Raw genomic sequence first — 22,678 nt, 5'->3', positions numbered from 1 at the left:
CTTGCCACAATGCTCTTCTCGATTTACTTTAGTTATCCACTTTATATTTATTAAATTAAGTTCCTTGAACGATGAACAAAGTCCAAAAAAAAAATTAAAAAGCTGAAGTCCGCTATAGTTTTGTTTTTTAAACAGAATAACTCTCCAATATTTATGACAGACAACAACACACCTAGCTGTGACAAAAGACAATTTGGTAATCTAATATTCCTATGCTACTCTTTTAACTAGAAGAAATCACATTTATGTGAGTAAATGTACAGATTTAAGATGAAGCTTTGCCAAGTAAATAAAGGTATAATGATTTAATTTTTTTCAGTGAACGGATTTGGATAATTACCTGGTATGTACTGTATGCATAGATAGAAAGAAGTGAGGCAGTTCTTTCATTAGCGCTAGAAGCAGTGTTGCAATGTTTACATTAGTATTTGTGTATTTGAATGCTGAACATATGACATACACAACCTGGCCCGTAAAAGGGACATCAAGCTTTATTTAGCCAAGAAGATGTGCAATGTGTTTGACTACCCTTGTAGACATCAGGTCACTGTAGCGCCCGAAACGCAAGATCGAGGCGCTGTCGTTGAAAACGAGCTGCAGTAACCGGCCGTGGTCAATATCGGAGCCGACGGCAACCGCGGTGCCGACTACGTTTGCCTCCCTCATCGCCCGGATGCTCTCGTCCATCTTGTCGTCGCTGGTCACGCCATCCGTGATAAAAACGAAGGAGATCTCCGCGTGTTTGCGCATCTCCCGGAAGCGGCCGCCCCGGCCGTTCACCAGGCTGCTCACGGCGAAGAGAATGGCGCTCCCCAGGGCGGAGGAGGAGTCGCGGTACACGGCCCGGGAGGTCAGGGAGCTCACGCCGGCGGCCCTGTGGGAGAACTCCAGGAGCACGTCCTGCTCCTGCTCGCCCCCGTACTGCAGCACGGCCAGGCGCGCTCCCCGGTGATCCGTTTCCCTCGGCGCCAGCCGGAGCGCCTGGGAGATCTGCTCGACGAAGCGCAGGGCGGTCACGAAGTTGTCGGCTCCCATTCGCTCCGAGCCGTCGACGAAGAACAGGATGTCCACGGGCCGCTGGATGAGAGGAGCCACGCTGAGTCCTGCAACGACAACGAGCATGACACCAGCCTATTGTATGAAATGTGCAAACGCAGCTTGAATGTTTGCTGGAAAAAAATATCCTTTTAGGGCATGTTTTCTGATGACTAAGTGCCGTTCCAATTGCTTAATATGGCGAGAGAGATCAAATCACAGCCAATACTCCTTTGTTGTGTTTTTAATATCTCTTCTTCCATCACATGGAGCATCAGTTTTAAAACAGCTGGTTTTACTTTTCTGTAGTTCGTGACTGGTTACCGTCGTTTTCAAAACACCCTTGAATTCCCCCGGGGTTCTCTAATGAGAGCAATGAAGATTAGTTGTGATGGTAATGAGTGGAGAAGTCTTTCAATGAAAAAAAAAATCCACATTTAAATTTCAAGCATCTTTCACTGAAGTGAGTGAATTGGATATACGAGTAATGGATCAATGAGCTTAGATAGCAAGACAAATTTAAAACATGAACCAATTCCTCTGAAAACCAAGTTAAAACTGCGGTACATTCTTAAGTACTTCTAAAGTTTAGTAAGTCTAAAGAAACAGGAACACCAAATGTTACAGTTCCTGCATGATTTTATAAAACTCTGCACATGAAATCAATAAAATGGACACTTTTCAAGAAGTGTAGTTAAAACTCATTCTTATAGTATAAGAAAAAAAGTTTTAGATTTATGGTTTTAGATTTATGGATTTACAGTATGAATTTTGCACCACGTCTCAGCATCAAAATGAAAATGAACATTAATCATGACAAGTCAATTTCCAAGAATGTCACATTTCTTCGGACTCAATTAAAAAATGAAAATGTCCAAAAGCCATGAGAAATTCCACTGTTTCTTACCCGAGGCACACTTCAGGTCTGGGCAGATATGATCCGGCTCTGAAATATTGTAAATGAGGCGTGGTTACACAGCTGTCAAAACACGGGATGTACACAAAACCAGTCAATGGAAGAGGAAGGAAAGAACTTACCCGGGCAAAGGATTTGTTCAATTTCCTCCAGAAACTCTTCAGCGGTCAGCTCGGCGTACACGCTGAGAGTCTTCACTCTGTCACTCGTGTTGCAGGCGATTTTCTCCAAGGACTGCCGTTCGGCGCTGGTGTCGAACATGTCGCCGATGGCGATGGCGTACACCTCCACGCCCCCGCAGAGGGCTCCCAGGTTGTCCACGTCCTTCGGGTCGTACCGGCCGTCCGTGATGACGATGGCGACCACCTTGGTGCGGGGCCGCCGCCCTGGCACGATCAGCCGCTCGTACGTGAACTTCAGGGCCGAGGGAGTCCAGGTCCCGCCCGCGATCCACTCCATCGCCTTGACCTTGGCTTTGAACGAGGCGACCGAGGTCACTTCCGGGTCGTCCATCCGGATGGCCTGCACGGCCCCCTGGTGGCTGTACTGCACCACGCCCAGCCTGGAACCTGAGTGCACGGGGCAGAGGTCAGAGTGGCGGGTTTGTGCTGTGACAGGTGACGCTTCGCCACAGCAGTGCAAATATCACCCTGCCAGCAGCCATATCACCAGCAGCCATATCACCCTGCAACTCACAACTGGCAACCCACTGAAGCTAAGCAGGTGTGAGCCTGGTCAGTACCTGGATGGGAGACCTCCTGGGAAAAACTAAGGTTGCTGCTGGAAGAGGCGTTAGTGGGGCCAGCAGGGGGCGCTCACCCTGCGGTCCATGTGGGTCCTAATGCCCCAGTGTAGTGACGGGGACACTATACTGTAAACAGGCGCCGTCCTTCGAATGAGACGTAAAACCGAGGTCCTGACTCTCTGTGGTCATTAAAAATCCCAGGGTGTTTCTCGAAAAGAGTAGGGGTGTAACCCCGGCATCCTGGCCAAATTTCCCCATCGGCTGTTATCAATCATGGCCTCCTAACAATCCCCCTCTTTGAATTGGCTTCATTACTCTGCTCTCCTCCCCACTGATAGCTGATGTGTGGTGAGCGTTCTGGCGCACTATGGCTGCCGTCGCATCATCCAGGTGAGGCTGCACATTGGTGGTGGTGAAGGGGAGTCCCAATTACCTGTAAAGTGCTTTGAGTGGAGTGTCCAGAAAAAGCGCTATATAAGTGTAAGCAATTATTAGTTATTATTATTAAATAATCCAGAATTGTCTGTGCTTTTGATTCCACTGTCAAACACCTTCATTAGCATTTTAAAATTCTGGTCACCAGAAATGCCCTTTTTCTGTCAGAGCTCTATAGCTACTTTTAGTTTCTACATTAAAGGCATTTTTCAGACTCTGTCGAGTCCTGTAGTCCAGGATTCACCAGTTCAGATCAAGGTTATTAGCCCACTGAGACTCATAACTGCATTTCCCACCTGGTTGCACACTGCCAGAGCTTGGTGGGTAGGCTTGAGTTGGCCAGGGTATTCCTAGACTGTTTCTCATTAAACATGTGTGGTTGGATGCCTCTTTCATTGCTGTGAAATACTATTAATACTATAAGAAAAACACTGCACACATTCTCTTCTTTTGACTTAATACCGTACAGCTTTAAAAATAATTCCGTCTCTTTCCAGTGTCTGAGAATATGACAGGAGTTACTTTGTGGAAACTCTATCTTGGATTCTATGAATGGATAATGAGGAATGGAGAATATAATTTCTCAGAAACTTCATAGAAAAAACTCTCTGAAGGAATGTAAGCGTGTAATTAGTTTCTTATTAATAGATGAAGAAGGACTTCGTTTTTGATGAAAACATTGTGTAAGGTGCAGCTCAATCAAGGTTTTAGATGTTTACTGAAACATATGATGTAGTAACAGCTCCATGACAGTACACGTCAAAGTTCAGTTGGGTTCCCCACACAGCGGATCACAGCTGACAAAATTGCCAGCACGGGCATAAAAAGACAAACATGCATAAACCCAACATTTTACAAGAAACTGACCACCTCCTTACCTGAAATGTCAGAAACATTCTTAGACATTTTTCCTAGTCGGTTGGCAACACTGATGACAAAGTTTTTAGCAAGGCTGAAGTTCGTTTTCCCAATGCTTTCAGAGCTGTCAATAACAAACACAAGATCCAGAGGCCGGCATAGTTTTTCACAGTCTGTTGGAGGAAAAAAAAGGAGTGTACAACTTTTACCTTCAACATAAATAATGTATTCCTTTTATCATTACCAGTTCAGGTTTTCATCACTAACACCAGGCTCCCACAGCGTATTATATAACCTGTAACAAGCTCGGTGTTTCTGGACTGTATTTCTGCAAACTTTCACACAGTATCTAACAGATACACTAACGAAAATGAGAATTCTTGTATTATTTGTAAGACAAAATTTTTAAAAATAACACGGTAGATTACTTTTAAGATGGGGCCAGTCTGTGAAGACGAGGGGAAAAAAAGTCTCACCGCAACAGCCGCATGTCTCCCTGACATATCCCATTATTTCACAGTCCTGGTGAGAGAATGCAGAGGGGTCACATGGGTGAAGCTCGATACAATGCGTCTTTGAACAGGATGGTATTTGCAAGAAGTGAAACTCACCGTTAAACCAGAGTGTCCCCGAGTGCCCGGCACACCCTAGGATACATTGAACACGATCAAAAAGTTTATTGGGTACACAAAGATTTAAAAATACATGGCGTGCTTTGTCGTGAATAATTAAGCACTCTAAGCTGTAAGGACTGGTTGGTGCTGCAATTATTAGTTGTGACAGATGGATCGAAAATACTTTCAGGAACACATACAACATCCAGACTGGACTGCATTTTCTGCAAATCAAAATGGCGCTGTTAATGATAGGAAACATTTGTAGAGAACGCCACATGGAAAGCTGTAACTGCTAACAGTCTAATCATAGATGCTCAACGGCAACGTCTCACTCATCGCCTCAGAAAAACTCACACACAACTCAGAATAACTTTTCATTCATGGGTTCGATCCATTCAGTAAAACCGGACCTAATTTATAATGACAACTCTGCTACATTGCTGGCTCTTTTGGAAGGGGGTCCTCTGCTGTGTTTCGGAGAGGAGACTCACCGGTGGCCCGGGTTGACCCCGCACACCTCTGTCTCCCGGCTCGCCTTCAGGCCCTGGCTCCCCCTGTGGCCAAGAAAGAATGAGGTTTTCCCTCTGTGACTCAACTGCAAAACCGTATTCTGCCTGGCAGCCATTTTTAAACTGCTTTAAGAGCTTGCAGCTCGGCCCAAACATATGAAAGACCTTGAAGACTGTGGCTTCCCTCTTCTGTCTTTTCACTACTTTTTTCTTTCTTTTCTCTTTTTCCTTTGCTTATCTCTCCCAAATCTCTGGTTTCCTTTTTTCTACTCCTTTATTCCTGTTTTTATATTATTTTTGGATTAATACAGTTTGTTTAGGTACCAAGTCTTTCATGCCATGATGATGGTTCACGTTTGTTCATTATTGTACGTGGTACCACACAATATTCTTTCTTTTCCTTGGAAAAACCAAGAAACAAATTGACCATAAGCTCACTGGCAATTCTCTGCGACTCAGTGATGAGCCAGCTGTGGTTTGGCTGTACCTCAACCACTGCGGTATATTGTTCTGGGCTCTAGCCAGTTCAAAGGGCTGGATCTAAAAGAACCTGTTTAACATGAGTGCAGAACTGCACAAAACATCAAGTAAAAGAAATATCAAGTCAAAGAAAACCCTAAACAACCTTGCGTTGAAGCAGAATTTACAGTCTACACCGCAGGATGTAAACCTCCCATCAGCACCATGAACTGATCGGAATTTCCCAGTTTATAATTGGTTGGAAGTGTGGAGATAAACCAGCAGAATTTTTAAATGTTTTACAGACAGACTATTCTGTGAAGCCTGGTGGAGCTGATGTCTTTCCTTTGGTATATATGGTCACCTCTGGAACTAGATCACTGATCTTTAATGTTGATGTAACTAATGATGACAGCAGCCGAATGACATCTGATGTTTATAGAAGCAGTTAGTCTGCTGACGTAGAAGAAAATGCTTCCACACCTATTGGGTGGCACTGCACCATGTAGAACGGCAGTGACCCAAAACATACACCTCATGCCACCAAGGAGTTAAATAGGAGAAAAAGGTAAAAAATCTTCGTCTAGCCATGTCACCCTCCAGAACAAACAGGCATATTACACTGAAACAAATTTGAACTCAGAACAGCCCTGAAAGCAGCTGCAACAAGGGCTCAGATGACTGCACAGAGAATCTGATGGTGCGTCACTGACAACATGCAATTATTTCCTCAAAGGTATACGCAGCCAAACCCAGACTTTTACACTTTGAGATGCACTCACAGCGTGCCCCGGCATTTGAAATAACTGAGCTGATCCAAAAAGTATGTTTTGCTTCTTATAGGATATGAAATATGTGCAAGCAATTACCCAACAAATAAATATAAAAAGGTAATTTATGCAATAAGCTTAAGCCTATAAATCCCAGTGTTCAGCAGGTGTGTGTTTCTTTGCATATTACAAAGGTTAATAAACTCTTCACAGCTTCAAACAATAAGAAACTAAGAATGCAGCAGGTGATGTCAATGTCTTCCGGGGGATGTGCATCGTAGCGTAACAGGAGACATTGTGAACAGAACCGTCAATCGGTGTGTCTGCTCCGCCCCTCCAGCACCAGCCTGTCACTTACTGGCTCTCCCTGGGCTCCTTTGGGTCCTTGGGCTCCCTTGTCTCCATAGTACCCTCTGGAGCCCTGGAACACAGATTGATTTACATCAGCCTTTGAGCAGGAATGACACACCCGCTGGACGGGCATGTTTTTCTCTCTTCACACACCTGCAAACAGGAGAGTTCAGGCTCAAAGTAAACTACATGTTGTAGTTTCTGTCATGGGATTTGTTCCATTTCTATGAATGAAGATAAAATAATAAAGGTCGCAATGTACTACCCCTCACCCCCACCTCACCAAACACGCTCACACTGCCCCGAGAAGCCCAGGATGGAATGACAGCACTGTCAGGGAGCAAATGTCCAGCTCTGTGCTAAGCAGGAAATAGGGCACTGTGTCTCCTAAGAGCCTCTGGGGAACAATGAAACAGTCAGTTCAATTAGCCTCTACCGCTCAACAGTGAATCACCTCGGAGCTAAACCCGCTCATGTGAACCAGAGAAGACTTCAGAAGAGGTGTTTTCTGAACAGGACAGGTACTCCCGCTTGATAATTAGAAATATGGGTGCACATTTCTTTCTGTCATCTCACCTGCAGTCCTGGTGAGCCTGGATCCCCTCTGTCTCCCTGACAATAATCAGAAAAGGAGGCTTATTCAGCTGCAGAAAACATCATCAAAACATCACCAATTTTACATCTCATACTTCCATTACACCATACCTGTATTCCTCTGGGACCCACAAAATTGTACCCATCTTTTCCTTGATCCCCCTGAAACACACAAAGGCGGAATCCCAGCTTTATTAATGCTGTGCGTGGCTTTGCAAGCGTCCTGTTGACTCTGTTATTTCAAATTGCAGAAAATCTACAGCAGAGGACTGGGCTATTAAAATGAGCATCCCCAGACAGCTGCTTTTCCTGCATGACTTTACCTCAGGCCTTGCACAATGCAGAAGCCTAAGCTATAAATATAACTATAAATCACAACAGAATAGCAAATCCAAATGAACTTAGTGAAAAAGACCATCTCTTTCTGCCCTTATATTTCTCTTTGTGTGTGGCCTCTCTGGGAAAGCTACTGAGGTTTCCCGCAACAGGAAACCCATTATTTCCATTGTGTTTGCTCTGTAAGCGATTTGGGCATGTAAGGCTGCAAGGCTCAGGCTTGCCACTGCACGCTCTGTGTGGGGAGTCAGTGGAAACACGCAGAACTCACCTTGGCGCCTGGTGCCCCCGTGTCTCCTCTGGGTCCTATATTACCTTCCACCCCAGGAGATCCCTAACAAAGACAGATATTCAGCGTTTAATAAAATCCTTTAAACAGCTCAAAGAGAAGCTTACTGTATATTTGTCCATCAGACGAAAAACATGAAGGTGAAACTGACTTGAACTGAGTCCAGTATAGTGCAATATCATGATTTGATCACTTGAATGCGATGTAGAACGTATGACACACGAGTGCATTAAAAAATGACTTCTGTGCTATGTTATAACTTTGCCTTTTAATGTCTTAAAAAATACAACCTCCTCCAGAAGTGCTACTGACAGAAAATGAGATACAGCAGATCAATTTGAAGGTCTTCCATGTCTTAACACACTGAATTTGCACTGCTATTGGTATATCAGTGTTTGTGGGTTTTTCCCTGAAGTCAAGTGTGCAAGATCTCTAATTAAGGTACATCTGCTAAGGTACAGAAAGACGGCACGTTTAGGAAAGTCCTTCTCATAGAGCAGTAAGAATACACCTGTGCAGTGAGTCAAACATTTAATTCTTTTGTATAACTGCTGGAATTGAAACGACACCCTTACTTACAGAAGAGGTTTTCACTACTCACACGCTGTCCTGGAGCACCACTTTCTCCAGCTATACCTCTAACTCCTGGGAAACCCGGAGGCCCCTGGGAAAATTGATAGAGTAATAATTAAATTAGTGTTTGAGCCTCCCGACGTCATCACTGATATCAACGCCTTTAAACTAACAACCGCCAGATGTTTTTTTCATCCCAGCTTATTGTTTTCAAATGTGGGGCCAATGATTATTTTTTGCTTTGTTCCCCGCTCCAGTCCAGAAGTGCTGATTGTAATAAGGGTTGTGGACAGTGCTTGACAGTTCTGAGGTTTACTAAAACCCAAATGTTCTGGGTGGGCCAAATGGGCCTCCTCTTGTTTGGAACCATTCCTATCAACTCAGTTTTACCACTCTTGAATACCAACAGCCTGGGAGAGGTAAGTAATGCATCTGTCTCTTACAATTTCACTGTAAGCCCACAGAATTCAGTTCAGAAGCTCACAGGTGCCTGGCAGGTCGCGGCGAAAGGTCACAAGGGTTGCCGTTGCTATGGAAACTCCCCCTGCTGTCCTAAGCCCGGCCAAATCCAGCGCAACAGGGCTCAGCACGCTGAGGGGGAACAGAGGTGATGAGACCTGCCTCCGAAATCTAGGCAGTGTAAAACTGCCGTTACAGAGGAGCAGTGATTTCAATCCCCCGCTGTCCAGGAGGAGGCTCTGGGGTTTGCGTGGAGCCCATGAGTGACCAAGACCCAGCAGGGGCAGGGAAAGTGACTCTTGTCACACCAGCAGCACTTGCCCAAACCCTTTCGCATCTTCGGTCTTTTTGAGGAATTCTGGTTACAGTGGACTGATGGCATGGCCTAGTTCCAGAGTGGCGATATTTCATGCATGAGTATTTTTGTTGTTTTTTTTTCAAAGATCTTACAGTAAGTTAACTTTAAACGTTCCAGCACAGTTTCTGTGTTGATAAGGAAAGAATCAAAACCTGTGGGCTGCATTGTGTATTTCACGTCAACAAGCTGGCAAATGACACTGGGAGGGTCAATATTAATTTACCTCACTGTGGTCGATTATGGTTGGAATCCAAACTCACTCACCGAGACTCCCTTATCTCCTAGTTTACCAGGTAGTCCCCTCTCACCCTCAGGGCCTAATTCTCCCTAAAACACATGACATAATCAAAGGCTTTTAGTCTTTATGATTTCAAACAAGCAAAGAGAAATCAGCCTGCAACCACTTTCAAAATTATGTACTGTACCTTATCTCCTTTGCCCCCGGTTGTACCCCGTGGTCCAGTTGCTCCACTGTCACCTCTCGTGCCCTGAGAATTCAAGTTCAGCAGGTCAACAACAGTGCCTCTAAAAGGCGTTTTAGCAGAGCAACAGGCACTTCGGCCCAGAGCTTATTTAACTGTAACAACATAAGAGCAGTTACAAAAATACAGATGGTCGTTTGGCCTATCTTGACTGTTTAGTAGTTTGTAGTTCATTGATCCAAGGAACTCATCCAGTCATTTCTGGTAGTAAAACAGAGCACCAGATTCAGCAACATGGCTGACTACCTTGTTTCATATCCCCAACCACCCTGTGTGTAAAGACATGCCTCCAGGTCTCAGGTTTAGAATAATTTCCACTTGTAACCTATGCTCCGTGTTGCTGAATTGCATACCCTGACTTCTATCAAGAGTCCACTAGATAATATAGGAATAAATTAGCTTCTGAAAAAAAGCAAAAGACCCCGATGAGCTGAATGTCTCCCACTCATTTGTAAGTGTTCTTATCTTGTCATGTTAACAAAGAAAGACAGATTCAGTGATAGTTAACAAAAACAAACTTTAACCCCAACAGTTCTCTTCAGAGAATACAAACTGATTTCTCTCAAGTGCTTTCTTGGAAACAGGTTATTTGAGCTTTTATCTAGGACAGAGTTCAGCCAACTACTATAATTCGTAGTTCTGTATTTGTACACCAGGAATCAATGAGCAGGTAGTTTCTATTACTTCTGGACTTCATCGAGATAGTAAGGGCTTAACTTTGCATTAAATAGATTGCAAAACTGGATAAAAAAGATGGACTTTTGAAGAGAAGTGCTAAAGCTAAAAGCTTAGAGATTAAACTGTATCCTTTTTTTCATCATACCCTCTTACACAAAATAAATGTTTGAACCTCTGGGCTTTAAACCCGTGCATTACATTTCAAAGATTCCCATATTATCCCTATAGTGTCTCTTTTCTCATATCAGGACAGGGTGAGTGATATTTCTTTCCTTTCAACAGTTTCCTCCTAGTAATCATAAAAGAAGCATTTGGTCAGCAGTGACGGTCCGGTAGGACAGAGCCACAGGTCACCTGTCGCTAAGGAGAGATAACACTTTTCAGATGTTGATGAATCAAGCAATTAAAAGTTAAAATACCCACTGTCCTTGATGGATGAAGTGCATTTAGTCATAGATAATCTCTACATTACTTGATTTACCAAAACACCCATTTAATTGTCAATTTCTTTAGAAACTGGTAATTTAATGGTGACCTACAGATTGTTCTGGACTGGGGCACCCAGGACTTGAGGATCTAAAATCTAGTTACTAAGAAGATATCGTTAGGACAGTAGAAGATGTGACTTTGAGTCAACATAATGAGTCTCAGTTCGTTATGTCTTGGTTTTCAGATATGGCTAAAATAGTACTTGATTTACTTGACAAGGGAGATCTCATTACACAAAGAAGCTTGATTCTAAATAAAGTAGGAGTATATATAAATAATATGGCTGTGCATAGTGTGCTACAGGATTTAGGTCTCCAACAATTGTGAGGGAGTATTGTATATTTCATAACAGTAACCTTCTGAAGGTGAAGGATGCAAGATAGTTAGACATTCTAGAGCACAGACATTGCTATTGACCTATTTACCGATAATCGTTATAGGTTTCGAGTTTTGTACCCCCCCATGGGAAAAAGAAAGTAAATGAAAGTAAAAGATTACTTACAATATCGCCTGAATCACCAGGAAGCCCCAGCGTTCCCTGATAATGAAAATAAGGATTGATGGTAGTAAAGTATATTTATTTTGACTGACAGAATATTTTAATTCTAAACATAGACCTCATAATGAAAGTTACCTTTTGTCCCTTTTGCCCCGGCACACCTGGATTTCCCACGTAACCGACGACGCCCTGTGTAACGGACAGAAGTCTTTATCTCCTCAGCACTGTTGGGGGATTATTATCTCGTGTGAAGGGGTGACACTGAGGCACGCTCCGAATTCTACCTTTCCTCCACTGTCTCCCTTACTGCCCTGGGGTCCCGGTCTGCCACTCTGTCCAGCGACACCCTGAGATGAAAATATTTGAAAAGATAATTCTAGATTATTAACTGACGAAGGGCGAAGCACCTACCAGCTCCACTGCCGGTGCTCTGACTGGTGACTCTGACACGGAAATGCTTCTGGGATTTTATCACCAAAATTCACACGACGAGCAAAGCGAAGAGAACTAGAGCAGTACTTACATATGAGTGGCTGAAATAGATATACTGTAGGCATTAATACTTTCCAAAACAAGGTGCATTCGTTTCTGGTGACTTGTCAGCTTTAATTACATTGCATTTCGAGTTAAAGTCTATATTTATATAAAAGAGTGAGAGCTGAGGCCCTGGGTTCAATTTCGGCGCTGTTGTGCCATCTGTATGGAGTTTGTATGTTCTCCCCATGTTTGTTTCCTTTGGGTGCTGTAATTTCCTCTCGCAGAGACTGGTAGGTTAATTGGTTTCTGGGAAAGTTGGCCGTGGTGTGAGTGTGTGAGTGTCTGTGTGCCCTGTGATGGAAGGGCGTAATGCCCAGGGTGTATTTTGCCTTATACCCATTGCTTAACAAGGCTCCTGAATTGGATGAAGTGGTCAGAAAATGAATACAGCAGGTCAGTTAGAGATTGATTTTGTAATGTTACCAGGCTTGAAGATATTCAAAATGAGGTACTCTTCTTCTTTGTCAAAATGAGTTGCTGGAAGGGAGCACAATATCCATCAAAAGATGTGGGTATTAGATTTTCTTCAGAAAGGTGGCAAAATAGTAGATGAACATCACTACTGACATTTCTCTCAGGAATAACTTCAGTAAAACAACTGCCAAGGCCATTCCAGACAGCAGAAAGAGTCAACAGCTCGATCTGAATGGTCTCTGGTGTACCTTTTCTCCAGGTTCTCCTGCCTCACCCTTTATTCCAAAGTCACCTTGTGGCCCAATATCTCTCTGTCAGGAGCAGAAGGTTAAAACAGTCATAAAAAGTTAACTTAGGCACTGAAACATTTTTCTTGCCCTATGCTGAAGGAGTGGATTTAGTTCAGACAAATGCAAGCCAGTTTTGTATGTTCATGGAACAGATAATAGTTTTTCAGTTTCCTGGTCTTTTAATTTCTTTATTACATATCTAATTGTATACTGTTACTGTTTTTGTCCCCATTGTTATTGACTTCAGCCTCCTAATATACCCACAGCCACAGTTCCACAAAAAGCTTCTTGAACCTGAGGAGAGTGACCAGTAAACTAATATTTTTGGCGCAGAGAATTGTTAAAGTGGTCTTGTATAAAACACATTACATATTTACCCACTACACTGCACACTCAACGGACACAGGAACTTGGTACAGTATCTAAACATACAACTTGTCAGAAGGTGTTAGATTTAGCTATGGATACATATCTCAGAATTTCTCTAAATCAACTGATTTCTTGGTCTGATATTCTGAAGAATTAGATGCAGTAAATTGCAATAGCTCAATATCAGCAGGATAGGACTGATTTTTCTGGGGACATCCAATGAGATTAGTCATTAATCTAACGAATTTCAATTTTACCTGCATACCAGGGTCTCCTTTGCATCCAGGAGTACCAATTGTGCCGAGCTTCCCCTTTGAACAGAACAAAGAAAAACAATTAGCAGTGTTTTTGAATGCTTCAGCATAGGAGAATAGGAGAACATAAAAATGGCGATAATATGTTTTGAAAATACGAACAATGATTAATGAAATATTTATTACCTTCACACCGTCAACACCGTTGTACCCAGGTGCTCCAGGTTGTCCCTTGAAAAGATTAAACGAACTTAAAACTCGTTCGAACAATAAGATGGACGCTACAGAACAAGGAATCCAGGGTATTGTTTTCTTTTCGTTGCTTGCACAAAAGATAGCATTACGAAAAACATACTTTTCAAATACAATACTGGTAGTTGCGATTTTAAAAACGAGACAGCAGTTCATCATAACGTGCAGGGCTTTGGACACTTAACTAATAAGACTGAAAAATGTACTATAGAGAACATATCTTGTTCCAGTAACATCTTCAGCAGGATAAATGCCAAACGACACTACAAAATTATTTTTACTCTTGCCAGTTTCGCTGCATAGGAGAGCGTTTTAGCACAAAAGATACATTTTTATTTCAAATTGGGTACTTAATACTATCAGTGCCTTGCAGAATTTTCAAGGTGTTTTTATTACTTGTATCGTTTTGTTTCAAAGAGCACAGTATAGTCACATACGTTTGTGAGACTATCCATTAATGGAGCAAATAAACTATTGTATAAATGCTCTCCGTCTCTCCTGCCTGTCACTAATACCATATTTCACCACTCATACAATTCTACATTTGCAAAGAGAGTTTAGGATGCGCTTTCCTATAGTTTTAAGGAAATGTTCTATGTATTAAAACAAATTTACCTTCAAGCCTGGAGTACCAATATCTCCCTGTGAAAATAAATAAAGAAACAATATATAGGTTACATTTCAAACGGTTTAATATTATGAAATATTATACAATAAAATGTATACCTTACCTTTTCTCCTTTAAGGCCAGGATTCCCCTGAAAATTGAATGGTGAAAGAGTCAAAAACAAATTAATTTAACCAGTCTATAATTGTTGTATTATATCCATTTTCTAAGCCATATAAGTCATACATACCTTAGGCCCAGGCAAACCTATAGGACCTTCTACTCCAGGATCTCCCTTAAACAAAATTGATGAAAATCATTAATGCAGCTTTTAAGATATTTAGTAAAACTAAATATAATAAGTTTGTTATTAAGTTTAAATGGAAAGTTTGCAATTGACAGCATGGTTTAATATCTGAATCCTGAGAAACTGAGTACAAAAAGTGCAAACCAGGGGTCGGACTGGTGGCACTGTGGCTAAGGATCTGTGCCTGTGGCCTGAAGGTTACTGGTTCAAATCCCGTGGCTGGCAGACGAATTGTACTATGTTGGGTCCCTGAGCAAGGCCCTTAACCCTCTACAATGTGCTGTCCAATGGCTGACCCTGTGCTTTGACTTCAAGCTTCTCTCCCTGTCTGTGTCTCATGGAGAACAAGCTGGGGTATGTGAAAAGATTAATTCCTAAAGCAAGAAATTGTATATGATCACTAATAAAATGATCTCTTATGGCCTTTTTCAGTGCGAGTCCCCCGCTGTCGTTCACTGGAGAGGAGTAGAACTAATGCGGCTCATGCCGATGTCACTGCCGGCCACCAGGGGTCGCTGTTTCTCGGCAAGCCGAGGACCTCCTGACTGTCCCAAGTCCACTAACTCCGGGAAGACTTCGTCCTTTTTGTACACCCCTGTGCTCATAGCATAGCCTAGACCTATAACCTAGGTATGTCTGGGCTGTAGAGATCTATTTGTGTTCCGAATGAGCCAGCTGGCAGCCAGCCTCAAAAACATTTTATTTTTTTAAAATCTTTCTCATTTTCAAAACAGCTTCCTTTCCAGTTTAATTCTTTTACATTTTGAATCACAGGTTGCTGCAGATTCTTAAGAGGTAATGGGTCCGCCCCTCTACTGACTCTATCACATCAGTGAATCAAGGCAGCAGCCCAGCAGCTCATGACAACACAGTGCTCTACTCAAGAAGGTACAATTGATCTCACCCTGTGTCCTAGGGCCCCTGCATCACCCACAGGACCAATGCTTCCTTTAGCACCCTGGACAAATTAATCACAAAACATATATATATCAATTGACAGCTCAAACGAAACTGCAAAATAGAAATAAAAAACAAGTTTATTATTCTTATTCTCACCTTTACACCCTTCGATCCTTTAGGGCCATGTGGTCCTTCACTTCTCAGGCACCCTTGTTCTACACACTAAGAATAAACATGAAAAGCACCAATAAATGAGTCTGTGTTCAAGCGAAAGGAGATACCTTTCTCATAAAGAGCAATTTGTTTTAATTGTTGGGGCAAACTACCTCAGCGGCAAGGGCTACAACACAGAGAGAGAAACTGCTTGTCCTGCTAGCATTGCCTCCCAGGATGCAAATACACCATACTGTTGTAAAGGGTTGGTACTGTAGGTCTCAGGGTATAAGAACATTTTCTCACCTCATATTCACCTTCTTTCACCTAAAGTGGGGGACAAAAAGACATTATTCCAGTTAGAGCACCAGAAGGAAGCAATAATATTCTCCCTGTCTTTGGTTTCCTCGCCCAGTCCATGCTGGTGGACATACTGGTGGGTTCATTGACTTCTGAGTAATTGTCCCTGGTGTGAGTGTGTGTGTGTTTGTATCTGTGTGTACCCTCCATTGGACTGGCATCCTGTCCAGGGTGTATCCTGCCTTGAGCCCGGTGCTTGCTGGGATAGGCTCTGGCTCCCCTGTGACCCTGAACTGGAGGAAGCAGTTAGAAAATGGAGGGATGGGAGAACAGAATCTGTGCCGTGCAGTGTCACATTCAGACACTGAGGATTTCTGAATTGAAAGAGAAACTGGAAACTGGAGCACATCTGATCTCTCCTTCACATTGCAAAAACACGTATTTCTAATGTCGCCTGGCTGCCACAGCAGTCTGTAAGTGCAATTTGAAGCAGCCAAATACATTTAACTGTCACAGCCTGAGGAACGGATGGCTGTATGTCTCTTAATAAAGTTGTACAGTATGTTTCATGTGATGTATGTACTGTTTGTACTGAAAATGTTGTGATAATTGTATCTGCTTTGGTAACACTGTAGCTCACCATTCAGGATAATGAAGCATGAATCTGTAAATTTGAATCTGTGTGCTTTGCATGTGTGTGCATGCTCTCACCCTCCTGTTCCTGGACACACATTACTTGCCATTGCGTCAGTGATCCTGTTGACTGCAGACTCCCGGGAGGTACTTGGGAAGGCTAAGTAGTCCTTGCGGTAAAGCTCGACAGGAGAACTCGCGATGTGCTTTAGCTCGTTCTCCATCGTGTCAGAGCTGGTCGCCACGACGAAGATCTTGATCCCAGCAGCCTTGGCGGCCTCCGCGGCTTGCTGGACCCCTCCACAGGGGCTTCCTGTGATGTGGCCATCCGTCAGGACCACGGCAAACTGCAGGCGATGCCTGCTTCCCAGCATTCCTCTCTGCACCTGCTCGGTCATGTTCCTCAAGGCGCAGTCGATGAAGGTCCCCCTGCCGATGTAGCTAATAGCGTTCACCCTGGCCAGGAAGATGGAAGCTTCACTGGTGACCTGACTGAAGACTTCCACCCGGTCGGAGAAGTGCAGCCCGCCATAGGACCACTGGACCTGCTTGGCTAGCAGGGTGGTGGACTGCAGCTTCTGCACAAACATCCTCAGGAAGACCTTCAGCTCCTCGACCTGGCTGCCCCATGGGTACTCTTTGAGGGCGACGCTCTCCGAAGTGTCGATGGTGAAGTACACGTTGATGGGGCAGTCCTGCATTCCTGCAGGAGAGCGAGGGGCAGGGACACTGGCATGAGACTGATGGCAGGGAGCACAAAAGGGAGCAAAAGGGCCAGAATTCAACAACATTCGAGCACACACAGAAAAGCATTAATTTCAGGCACGATCCAACCCTGCAATTCATTTTACAGCTAATTGAAAATTATATAAGACATATTGTAAGGTAACGAAACTGGTACGTTTTAAATCTAATAGGATAAGGGAGTAAAATAACATTAAAGCGACCCAACAGTGTTACCACGTGGCTAGCTGATGACCCAAGTGCAATAGCCCAGTGAGGGCTCGGAGGGAGTCGGAGGCAGGCGGAGATAGCCGAACTGGGCTGGTGGACAGAAGCTGGCAGAGAACGTGGAAGCTGAATGGAGACGGGGTTCGGAGGGAAGGGGAAGGCAAACGCAGCTGGCAGGGCAGATGGAGACAGGTGGCTGCACCGCTGTACAGAAATACTGGCAGGGAACTGTGCCACTGGTCCAGTGCTGATGAACAGAAGAGGGTCAGGACAGACTGGGAATCCTCTGGGCAGGATCAGGCCGAGTGTACTTCGGGGAGGCAGGTTGGTAATGCTGAGCGCAGTACCCGGTACAGAAGGTAGCTCAATGACAGAACTCTGTCTCAGTGCAGAGCAGGGTTTAAGTAGTGTGGCCTGAGGAATAAAACACCCGTTAGTTCATAGGGGGAGGCTGGGAGAACTGGGCCAAGCGAGTCCAAACAGCCCCAGAAGGAATGCATTTCCTTGTGGGAATACGCTCATTTTCTGAGGAAACTGAAGACCAGGACTGCAAGCTCTAGCTCGCTTTGGCAAAACAAATAAGAGTTATTTTTCCTAAAAACAATTTATCTAAAAAGAAATCCCATGCTCTTTACCTCTGGTTTTGTATTCCCCTACAGGAAACATGGGAATTAGTTCATTTTTTCATTTTACAGGGTTTTCAATTCCAGGGTTTTGAAGTTTTATGGATCACTTATCAAAAATCACAGATTTTAATCCACTTGCACATTACTGTACACAAATAATTAGGATAACATCAGTAGAACAGCAGAAACATATTATGGCAAGTCAGTGAAAATATTCAAATTTCAAAGGGGCAATCAGATTTATTAACTGTGCATTATGTCAGTGCAGAAAACAGCTTATCAACAGTGCATACTTCATGCACTATTGTGTTTTAAAATTGACTGGGGGAGAGAAAGGCTTCTCTATTCTCTACTCTACTTTTCATTTTTAGAAATACTGGATTGGTGCCTTCGATTTTAAGAGGTTCTACATGCTCCTGTGGTTAATAATTCCTCACCATTGACATTTCCTGGTCTTAAGACCAGGTTTTCAGCAGCTGGATCTTGCACGGACAATTGCAGGGTCCACAGCAGGAAGGCAGTCTTGAGAAGGTCTTTCATGATGAAAACACAGACAGAGCTGGTATCTCTGTTGTCCCTGGCGTGATGTATCCTTTACCAGTGGCCTAATCCAGGCTGCGGAAAAGGATGTTTTGAACTGTGAGCACAAAGAAACACTGTACTGACCTGACAATAGTTACTGCACCTAAATATACTGGATTTTTTTCTAAAAAATGTTGACATCGTTCATTGTTCATGACCTATCATGGTTAGCTTAAACTATTCAGCACCTCATTACTGCTTGATGACCCGAAGCTAAGCTCCTTAAAGCGTGTTTTATGTATCGCATGACTAACAGAGCTTGACATTGCACGAAACAAAGATTTTTTTTAAATAAAATTGTTTTTCAGCCCTGGGAAATGTTTTTTTGATTACTGAGATAATGCTGCGCTTTTTGCATTTAAATGTACCCAGTGTTTAACAGTGCATCTCTGTTTTAAAATGTTATTTTAAAGTTCTAAATTTATATTTTAAAATCCATTCATCAAGGGTACATTGACAATTGACATGAAAAGAGAAATGAGAAGAAGACAAATGGAATTATGACATCAGACTTGAAAAAAGCCTTCTTCAACTTCAACAGTCTTCAACTGCAAAGTAAATAAGACATTATCCATCCACTTCCTGCTGTTTCCTAACCACTTCTTCCAATTCAGGGTTGTGGGGGATCTGGAGTCTATCCCAGCAAGCAAGGGGTTCAAGGTGGGGTACCCTAGACAATATGTCAGTTTATTACAGGGCAGACACACAGGCAAACGCGAGGGCCTAATTTACCCGAAACCAATTAACCTACCAGTATGTCTTTGGACTGTGGGAGGAAACTGGAGCACCTGGAGGAAAACCACAAGAACACAGGGAGAACATGCAAACTCCACACAGACAGCACCCCAGATCTGGAATTGAACCTAGGGCCCAGGTGCTGCAAGGTAGCAATACTAACTACTGTGCCACCATGATCAGCAAGGGGTGATCATAAACAAGAAAATAAAATGGGAATTATGAAAAATGATAAAGAAACCAAATATTTAGAAATTTAAGCTCCGTTAATATGAGACATTTATAATTTTTTTAAAAATAAGAAATAAAATGTAGTTTCCATTTACAAAGAGTGCTTTATATATGCATTTTTTAATTTTTTCACCAAAGATAGATTTAGCATGGTTATGATTCTAATAAAAAATTACAGGGTCCTAAAAATACCTGTTCCCTTGATTCATTCATGAGAAAATTAGGCATCCTGTGCTTTATGTAATTCAATCTTCAGAACCTACATTTTATCCTGATATGAAACTAAAAAAAAACCTGATCTGCAGCTGCAAACTGGAGGGTGTGTCTTTATTTTTGTAATACCTGAGGCTGTTCATAGGTACATCGACAGAGTTGGAGTATAGTTTCTACTCTTTAAAAGCTTCAAAGTTTAGAGAAAAAAAGATACATTGCCAGACCCTTGAAAATGCAGAAAAAGGCACCAATGTGACGCAGTTAAACATCACTAAAGAGTTACGCTCCAGCAAACTGCATCAAAACACACGTTCAAGAAACTTTAAAATCCGTTTTTGCCAAATGAAGGCAGTGGGTTTTAAAAATTTCCATTTGATATAGAAAAGAAAAGCAGAAAAGTGCACATAATCAACTAATCATTGTTTCCTAACGTCACTGACATTTAGTGAATGAAAAGTGGGTTTTCATTCTCGAACAAAGTTCAGTGAAAATCTAACACCCCTGTGAATCCAATAAAATACATGTGAATATGTTAAAGCTCTGCTAGGATGCAGCTTGAGCAGCACAATCAGCTGGTAAAAAATAAAGCAGAACATTACATTTTTTATCCCCACCTTAAAAAAAAGATTATAAAAAGAGTAGTGAAGGAAAATGAAGTACACTTTTTTGGGCGATTCCCAGAAAAACCTCATCTCGATTTGCACTCCTTTTTTTCTTTAAAGTAACAAGCCTTAAACATGCAACGTAAAGAAAAATGTTCTCACTTACCCACAGCAAGAGAGTTTCAAATGAGCAGGCATATATGAAATGATCCAATGCTGTCTCCACACCTACTTCCACTCAAAGCAAGAAAGCAGTGGTATGTTAACTTGACTTGTCAGGGCCTGTTGGGTATCAGGATCAGAAATCCAAACGAATCCAAATGGCCATTTGTCCTACTGCACGTAGAACATGTGTTTTACTGCTGGACATCACATTCTGGTCAATCCTTAAAACTCATTTCTCGATACACATGCTATATTAATCATTGTACATTTATTTGGTTGTCACCATGAAAGAAAAACATTGCTTATTTATGTAATTAATTGTTGACAGGAATAAGCTACTTTCTAACAGTGAATGGGTGGGTACATTTCAAGATAAATGATAAACTGATAAGATGTGAGCATTTGATACAAGTAATCAGATAAAATGTGGCTCAAATTCTCATCCCAAAGTAAGAAATCAAATGACTATTAATAGATAGTGAATTCCTGGAGGGAATTCTAATGTTTTCTAATTGTGTTTCTAACCTGAGTCATCATTTAAAGAATTCATTAATTTCTTAGATATATATAGGATTCTAAGGTTTCTTAAGAAACTGAAAAATACTTATATTACTAAATAAAGTGTTTTTTTTTAAAACACCTTTGATTGACACTTGGTGTTGGCACTCCTGGAGTATTATAAAGGGATTTAGAAATGGTCACTGCATGCTTTAGACATTTACTGGATGCTCCATTCAATAGTTTACTCTTAAAGCTGGTTTTGCTTTAATAATATCAGTTTTACAAACAACATTCTTTATCATCCTGCAGCTCACAACTGACAACCAGTACCTGGTTGGGAGACCTCCTGGGAAAAACTAAGGTTGCTTCTGGAAGAGGTGTTAGTGGGGGCCAGTAGGAGGCGCTCACCTTGCGGTCTGTGTGGGTCCTAATGACCCAGTGTAGTGACGGGGACACAATAATGTAAAAAGGTGCTTTCCTTCAAATAAAACTGAAACCTTGACTCTCTGTGGTCTTTAAAACATCCCAGGGTGTTTCTCTAAAAGAGTAGGGGTGTTACCCTGGTGTGTTGGCCTTTACCAATCATGGCCTCCTAATAATCCCCCTCTATGAACTGGCTTCATCACTCTGCTCTCCTCCCCACTGATGGCTGATGTGTGGTGAGCGTTCTGGTTCACTATGGCTGCTGTCGCACCATCCAGGTGGGGCTGCACATTGGTGGTGGTGGAGGGGAGTCCCCATTACCTGTAAAGCGCTTTGAGTGGAGAGTCCAGAAAAGTGCTATATAAGCATAAGGAATTATTATTACTACTACTTCAGGGCATGGACGGTTTGGTCAGCTCAGAGGTGCCACATGGCAGAGATTTACAGAAGCTTCCAAGTAAAAGAGATGCATAACTGGGCAAAGTAATTGTTAAGCACTTTCAGAAAGTTATATGTGCTTGTAATTGAGTATACAAAAATTAAATTCACTATTGACTGTAGAACACACCTCTTTAGAACTGACAGTTGGTGGTCAAACATCTATAACCCCTACGTGCTCTGGATATATGGCTCAACATTTTACACTATACGTGTATCATGCAATGCAGTACATTTATCTGTATGTCAGATGAGCTGCAAAACGGAATATATTTGTTTGAAAAATTGCAAAATTAATCCCTTGACAGAAAAGACAAAAGTGACCTAAAATTAATCCATTGATAGAAAAGACAAAAGTGATTGATCTTACAGTATGTGTAAGTAAAACTATGTTGCTATCTATATGTAGTTTTTTCTTCTTCCTGTGTGTTGAAAACTGTACATGATACTGTATCACTGAAAATCTCTCAAAATTTATTAATCATGAGTTATGATTAGTAGTTAGCATAGCCGCCTTGCAGCACTGGGGCCCTGGGTTCAATTCTGGACCTGGGGTACTATCTGTGTGGAGTTTGTATGTTCTCCTTGGATTCATGTGGGTTTTCTCCAGGTGCTCCCGCAACCCAGAGACATTTAATTGGCTTCTGGAAAAACCGGCCCTGACATGGTTGTGTGCAGTGTTTTGCTTGCATGATCCCCGTGGTGGACCGGTGCCCCATCCAGGGTGTACTCCACCTTGCACC

General features: G+C 42.5%; 1 protein-coding gene across 1 annotated transcript; it reads right to left on the bottom strand.

The window, feature by feature from the left end:
• Window positions 1-473: 473 nt before the first annotated feature.
• On the bottom strand, window positions 474-18,629 carry LOC148651079 (collagen alpha-2(VI) chain-like). The gene is made up of 28 exons (XM_088600942.1): window positions 18,483-18,629; window positions 16,576-17,171; window positions 15,842-15,862; window positions 15,539-15,604; window positions 15,387-15,440; window positions 14,426-14,470; window positions 14,300-14,326; window positions 14,184-14,210; window positions 13,503-13,547; window positions 13,320-13,373; window positions 12,652-12,714; window positions 11,737-11,799; window positions 11,588-11,641; window positions 11,456-11,491; window positions 9,730-9,792; window positions 9,569-9,631; window positions 8,516-8,578; window positions 7,897-7,959; window positions 7,401-7,451; window positions 7,272-7,307; window positions 6,703-6,765; window positions 5,098-5,160; window positions 4,601-4,636; window positions 4,466-4,511; window positions 4,010-4,162; window positions 2,074-2,520; window positions 1,943-1,981; window positions 474-1,103 (listed from the first exon to the last, which is right to left on the bottom strand). The coding sequence occupies exons 1-28, from the start codon at window positions 18,583-18,585 to the stop codon at window positions 496-498; spliced, it is 3,048 nt and encodes a 1,015-aa protein (XP_088457068.1). The 5' UTR covers window positions 18,586-18,629; the 3' UTR covers window positions 474-495.
• Between the last annotated feature and the right edge of the window lie 4,049 nt (window positions 18,630-22,678).

This window comes from Lepisosteus platostomus, chromosome 12 (genome assembly GCF_059453375.1).
Source record: "Lepisosteus platostomus isolate fLepPlt1 chromosome 12, fLepPlt1.hap1, whole genome shotgun sequence".
In the NCBI taxonomy this organism is placed as follows: Eukaryota; Metazoa; Chordata; class Actinopteri; order Semionotiformes; family Lepisosteidae; genus Lepisosteus; species Lepisosteus platostomus.
Note: the sequence above shows the minus strand (reverse complement) of the source record. Positions and strands in the feature narration are given on the sequence as shown.

Excerpts from the sequence above, each read along its gene's own strand:
- LOC148651079 (XM_088600942.1), bottom strand. The coding sequence starts at position 18,585 with ATGAAAGACCTTCTCAAGACTGCCTTCCTGCTGTGGACCCTGCAATTG. Across the intron at positions 15,863-16,575 it reads ACAGGATCACTGACGCAATG|GTGAAAGAAGGTGAATATGA; the intron begins GCAAGTAATGTG and ends CCCCCACTTTAG. Across the intron at positions 14,471-15,386 it reads CAGGGGCCCTAGGACACAGG|GGAGATCCTGGAGTAGAAGG; the intron begins GTGAGATCAATT and ends ATTTTGTTTAAG.